Here is a 6,490-nt window from a genome sequence, read left to right on the forward strand (position 1 = left end):
TCTCGCCAAATATAGTGGAAACTGCAAAACGAGGAAAAACTGGAGATATGGCATATGCGGGTCGAAATATACAACTCCCCACAAAAAAATATGGGACGAGCCAAGATATGGTAGCTATTCGGGACATTTCTGTCTCGGACTGTATATCGGCTGTTATTTTACCGCACAGGAAGATTTGGGGTATCTGCTAGAGTTTCTCTCAATATTACCCATGTCGCGTGCGCTATTAACCTGCTACCACGACTTCAGCGGACTGTTGGACGCCGCAGCATAGGCCTAGGTTGGGGCCCCTATAATTCAGAGGTCGGGCCGGCCGCCCCTCCTGCTCCCACCCCTTAGGGCCGGGCCTGACTTTCATAGTCTTTTTTTACACTATCAAGTAGAGTTCGTACATTGAAAGCACACTTAAAAATGCTCCAAACCAGCCTAGGAACATAACACTAAAAGAAGAGATTCTCAACGCCTCATCATGAACACAAAACATACTATTTTTATTTCCTTTCCATCCCCTTCTTAGCAAATTTTCTCACTTAAGATACTATTTTAACCATGATGAGTGAAATTAAAACTTTGATTTTTAGTGGAATTTTAATCTTCATAAAGTTTTGACGGGAATTCACTTTCTGTCACAACTAAATTTCTATACAAAAAAGAGATTTGAAAGTGAATACTCCATCCACAGTTAACATCCATTTTATTGAATTTGTATTATCAGACATTTCAATGTACTCATAGTCAGCTTGAGGCTACCCCAGAGAGCTAAAGTATCACCCCACATGGTCCTTCTAAATTTTAAACCCTCCAATCCTTTTTATAAGGCATCATTCACGTAAATATTGTAATCCAAGCTCAAATTGTATAATCTAGCATGGGGTATTTTCAGAGGTTTATCACCAAGACACCAACCCACCAATCCTCCCAAAACCTTGTGTTTTCATGTTACACACTATCTCTTCACAGTGTTGGTAGAAGATGTCATTGATTGTCATTAAGTTGGGCGAGAAGTGGGAATTCCCCACTTTTGGTTTAAGTGCACATAGGTCTTCATTTTGGACATATTTATTCATAACAATATTTTCCTATAACCCATTCTCAGTTTCAAGTTTCCAAAGCCACTTAGCCATCAGTGCTTTGTTCATAAGTTCAAAATTCAAATTCCTCAAAACCCCGTGATCTTTTGATCTACAACAAGTTTTTAGGTTCAATAAACGATATTTCTTTGTATCTTCATCTCATTGCCAAACAAATCCAGCCATACAAAATGCTCTTTTCATTCATAGAGTCTAACTTAATAGAAACATGTTACTTCGATGCCAATCATGCCATACATCTAATCCTTATACACAACACTAGCTTATCACTTGCGCAACATGGCGACGTGATCTATTAAACTTTTTTGTGCTTTCGGTTTATCTAGGATTCAACATGACATGACATCAAATTTCTATGCTTTCCTATTTCGGTATTTTCAAATCTTATAAACCAAATTAAGTTGTGGAGGGCTACACCTTTTTCCTTTACGTGATTCACCCATTGTTGTTCAACAACTAATTTTTAGTTAGAGTTAAGTGGAGAACTTAACAAAGAGAATTTAACATGAATACCATTGAAATATGTTTCCTTGGACATATGTATCCCTATAGGTTTGACCTCCCGTTAAACAAAACATATACAACCTGGGAGCTTTTTTTGTCGTGGAATTGTGAAAGTAACACTACACATCTGAGGTATGATCGATGTCTATATATGAAATTGATTGTATGTGTTCGTCGTTTTATTTGTGGTATGTGTGTGTTGAACTCAATCGATGGCTTGTAGAGTGACGAAACTCTACTGTTTAGACTAATTAATTTGTATATCTAGGAAGGACAGTAGATACTTCACATCATTAAAGAGTGGAGCCAAATTCCAACAACAAAAAATTATGGAGGCTGCATATTGAAGTGGAGTAATGAACTAAAGAGAATTGGACATGGTGTACATGGCACTACATGCAGCTTTACGAACCACCAAAGTAGTTTGCCTGAAGCAAAATCATTACCGTTGAAAGAATCAGACCGGGGCAACGCGTCCCTGGACACGCCATCAAACTCCAGAACTGACACCTCCGCACGACTACGACGTCGGAGGAGGAAACCCGAACTGTCAGCCTTCAACCCCAGACCAAAAACCCAGAACTTCCAGCTGTCAATTGCGTAAGAGCATCTCCAACAGGCGCCACGCCGCAAATATACCCAGTTTAGCGCTCGCGCAACCCGGCGGGTGGCTCTAGCGGGCGCGCAATAACCGCGCGCGCGGTATAAGGAGTTGGGCGCGCGGCAGGAATCGCTATCTCGCGCGGTGTATTGGGGTGCCCGCTTCCGCGCGCGGCACACTCGAGCGCGAGCGCTGCACTCTGTCTTCTCCGCCTCCAACGCCCCGCGCACGCCGGCGCCGGCGACCCGCACCCCATGGACGCACGCGCCGGCACCACGCTCACCTCGTCCTATAGCCGCGACCCCCCCCCCCCCCCCCCCCCCCCCCCCCCCCCCCCCCCCCCCCCCCGCCCGCCGCCGCCGCAAACCCTGGCCCGGGTGGCGTTGGCCTCGCCTCCGCCGGAGCTCCTCCGACCATCGGCCTCGCGCGCGGCCTCTTCATGCCGCTGCGAATGACCTCGGCGGGTGGCGTCACGCCGGCGCCGGCCCGAGCCACCGCCCCCTCCTCCTCGAAGCTCCCCAATGCGGCGCGGCCAAAGGAGGGCAAGACATCGGCGAAGAAAAACAAGGCGGCGGACGGCTCCGACACCTCCAAGGTGAGGAGGAAAAAGCTTGCGGGGCATGCGACGGGCGCGGCGGCTACCGAAGCGCCGGCGAGCTCACTCGTTGAGCCAGCGGCCGACGCGCACAACACGTTCGACGCAATGCCCCCAAGGTAAAAAAAATTCTAACTTTTCATTTTTTGTTATTTTTTCAATGCATTCACATATAGATAGCTTATTTGCATTGTTCAAAAAACTTTGCAGTCTCAATGATGATGCATACTGTCAACGATGGGTGTTGGCTCCAACAATTCGCATTGGTCTCAAACCAATGACATGCATTTCGAAATCCATGAGTTCGAGGTGGACGAGGAGGGTGATGGCATTGTCGACACACCGAAAGGAAGAGCGGGCAATTACACCAACGCCGATGACATCTTACTATGCAATACTTGGTTGCAAGTGTCGAGGGATCCATCCGTTGGAGGTGATCAAAGTAGACATGCTTATTGGCTTCGGATGAAGGAACACTTTGATGTTCGCAACGTGAGTGGAATTGACCGCTTCGACCGATCACTTTGGTCCCGGTGGTCGACAATCAGCTCGGATTGTCAAAGGTGGGCGGCCTGTCAAAAGGAGGTTGACAAGTTGAACCCAAATGGCACAAATGAGGACGATAGAGTAAGTGGCATTTCATACATGTTCATCATACATGTTCATCATACTTGTTGTTGGTGCTAATTTGCTTTGTTTTCATGTAGTACAACATTGCACAAAATTTGTTCAAAGAAGAGGAGAGGAAAACCAAGAAGGGGAAGATCAAGAAAGGAAGGATATTTACTTTGCCTCATTGCTATGAAGTGTTGAAGGATGATGAGAAATGGAAGAAGCGTGAAGATTTGGATGATTTGCATTTGAGCAACAAACGGAAGCGAACAATTAAGTTGGATGATGACGAGGATGATGAGGATGATGCATCAAGTGACGGCAAGAGAAGCCCCACACCCAACTGGGTTTCATACTTGAAGCTAAAGCGACCGGATGAGTGCAAGAAAGACAAAACCGAAAAGAAGAATAGGAAAGGAGATGATGAGCTAAAAAATGCTATGGAAGCTATTGTGAAGGCAAAAAAAAGCCAACGAGGTGAGGAAAATGGCAAGGAACCAAGATGCCGCGGCCGAGGAGAGGAGGGTGGCGGCCGAGAAGAGGAGGGTGGCAGCCGAGGAGAGGAAGGTGGCTTTGGAGGAGAGGAAGGTGAGCAATGAGGAGCAAACAAGATTGTTGGAATGGGAGAAGCATTGTTCTTCTTGGACACATCTATCCTCAATGAGGTGAAAAAGGAGTATGTCAATCTTGCCCGTGAAGAAGTCTTGATCCAAAAAAGAGCCATGATTGGCGCAATGGGTGGCGGTGGCCTCGGCGCCATGGGTGGCGGTGGCATTGGGTGGCTTCGGAGGTACCGTGGGAGGTGCAATGGGAGGCATGGCTGGCTTTGGAGCACCCCCCGACGCTATGGCCACCATGGGAGGCATGGGTTTTGCTTCTCTCATGGGAGGCATGGGTGCACCTCCGGTCACCATGGGCGGAATGTCTTTCCATGTGCCTCCTCGCACACATTCTCATGAAAATGCCGTTGAAGATCTTGCCAACACCGTCGGAGCTTCATGTGATGCGGTGCGCGATGAGGAGAGGGAGGAAGATTCATCTTCGGAGGCGGAAGAATCGGCTTCCGAAGATGAGGACGAGGACGAGAAATGATGTGTCTTTCATTTGTGTATTGAAGTTGATTTACATTTTGAACTTGGTTGGATGAACTTGTGGGCATGATTTTGAACTTGTGGTCCTGCCTGCGCCCTCGTCCCCTCCGGGGCCTGCCATGGGGCCTGCCATGCCATCGCCGGCACCGGCCAGTCAAAATCCCCAGACTTTCCAAAGCCAAAATCCCACCTCCCTCCTCCGATCCCCCCTTCTTCCTCCTCTCGTTTCTTGCGGCCGAGGGGATCGTGGATCTATCGATGGCAGCAATGGGTGTGGGCGGAGCTGTGAAGATGATCTGCGGGACGAAGGTGGAGCGGGTGGTGGGCACGGGTAAGGCGCCCGGCGCGTGCCCGTCCTGCGGCGGCCCCGTGGTGGCCACGGACGTGGAGAGCGAGCGGCGCATCCTCTGCCTCCCGCTGTGCCTCAAGAGCAAGCGCAAGTACTCCTGCACCCGGTGCTTCCGCCGCCTCGTCACCGTCTACAGCTAGTAGCTCCTCAAGCTTCTTCCGGTACTGATCTATTCATCCGTCGATCGGTCGGCTAGCGACGTGCGAGGCCAATCAGTTAATCGTCCCGAGTTCTTTTGTTGTTCTTCTTGGCCGTGGTTACGGCCCTAGAGTAGCTTGCTAGCCTGGCTAATGTAATGTAATGGTGATTCTGTGTTAGTTCCAGTTCTTCAGTACACAAATGATAATCGTAGCTAATTTGGTGGGCGCGCATCACGTGGAGCGCTGGAAAACTGGCACTCTGCTGTACTCCTGCGTTAATGCACCGGCCAGTATTGGTAATGCGCTTCTTTCATTAAGATGGTAATTAACGTACTGATGGGACCATCATGGACAAGCAGATACGCAAAAGTACATTGGCCCGTCTCGATCGATCGATCCCCCGAGCCCCGAGCCTCGATCACCATAGTGATGCACAGTAGTAGCGGCTACACAATCACTGTCACCGCATGTATTGTGCCGATCACTACAGTAGTAGCAGCCACAGATCGACGGTGACGCCAGGCTTTGGCCGGTCTGCATGCTCCCACAAGCCACAGCAGCTGGCCGGCCGTCCGTCCGTTGGTTACCTGTTCCTTTCGCGGGCATATCACGTACGAGGTACGAGTAAAATCCCCTCGATTCGACGGGCGGACGGGCGCGTCGATCTGCATGGCTGCACCTAACCGCCCGGCCAATCTGAACCCGCAAACGACCGGTACGTGCACTAGGGCATTAGGTCGATATTAGTTGCCACGGTAGAGAGTGCCGTCTGCCGTGATCTGATCTCTGGATTGCTCCGGCTCACGGGCCGGCACAAAGATGCGCTCGGGGATTAACTACGATTATCCTCCAAAAGGGGAAGGTTTGTGCGTGCAAGCCATGCGATGCGCCGCATTTAGTCTATGTCCAGTCCGAGATCGCCCGTTCGCCACAGACGCAAAACGAGACGAGTCGGCGGCGAGCTACCTGTCCACACCAGCTGGAGAGGGGACGGGTAGGTAGAGAAAAAGGAGCTACATGGGAGAGTAGATTTTTAGAACCCGGGTGTATTGGAGGACCTTATTTTTTTTAAATCACATTTAAGGTTTCAAAAAATTCTACGTGATCATATGGATGTATATTACATATGTGTAAAGTTTGGTGACGAAATAAGTAAATATGCGACCTATACAAAAATGACAAAATGATGATTTTCAAATAGTGAATAATGCATGCACTGTTCATCTTTTCAAAATCATGATTTTGTCATTTTTATGTAACTCGCATGGTTACTTATTTCCGTGTTAAAATTTACACATGTGTAATATACGTTCATATAAACATGTTGATCTGTTTTCAGAATTTTTTGAAACTTCAAAATAGTATTTTGACACAGTTAAAAATAGGGCTCCAATGCACCCGGGTTCCAAAGTGACTTTTTGGCTACATGGCCATGTCTATATCCATCTATAAACGTATGGATAGATATGCAGATTCATGCATCGCATGGTGGGGGTATATTATGGCT

The 6,490-nt window shown here is 48.3% G+C and overlaps 1 protein-coding gene across 1 annotated transcript; it reads left to right on the plus strand.

Moving 5' to 3' along the window:
* The first annotated feature begins 4,722 nt into the window (after positions 1-4,722).
* LOC125533938 lies at positions 4,723-5,061 on the plus strand. The gene has a single exon (XM_048697262.1). The coding sequence runs from the start codon at positions 4,753-4,755 to the stop codon at positions 4,981-4,983; it is 231 nt and encodes a 76-aa protein (XP_048553219.1). The 5' UTR covers positions 4,723-4,752; the 3' UTR covers positions 4,984-5,061.
* The last annotated feature ends 1,429 nt before the right edge of the window (positions 5,062-6,490 follow it).

The sequence above is a fragment of the Triticum urartu genome, chromosome 2 (assembly GCF_003073215.2).
Source record: "Triticum urartu cultivar G1812 chromosome 2, Tu2.1, whole genome shotgun sequence".
In the NCBI taxonomy this organism is placed as follows: Eukaryota; Viridiplantae; Streptophyta; class Magnoliopsida; order Poales; family Poaceae; genus Triticum; species Triticum urartu.

Coding starts and splice junctions, on each gene's coding strand:
- LOC125533938 (XM_048697262.1), top strand. CDS start 4,753: ATGGCAGCAATGGGTGTGGGCGGAGCTGTGAAGATGATCTGCGGGACG.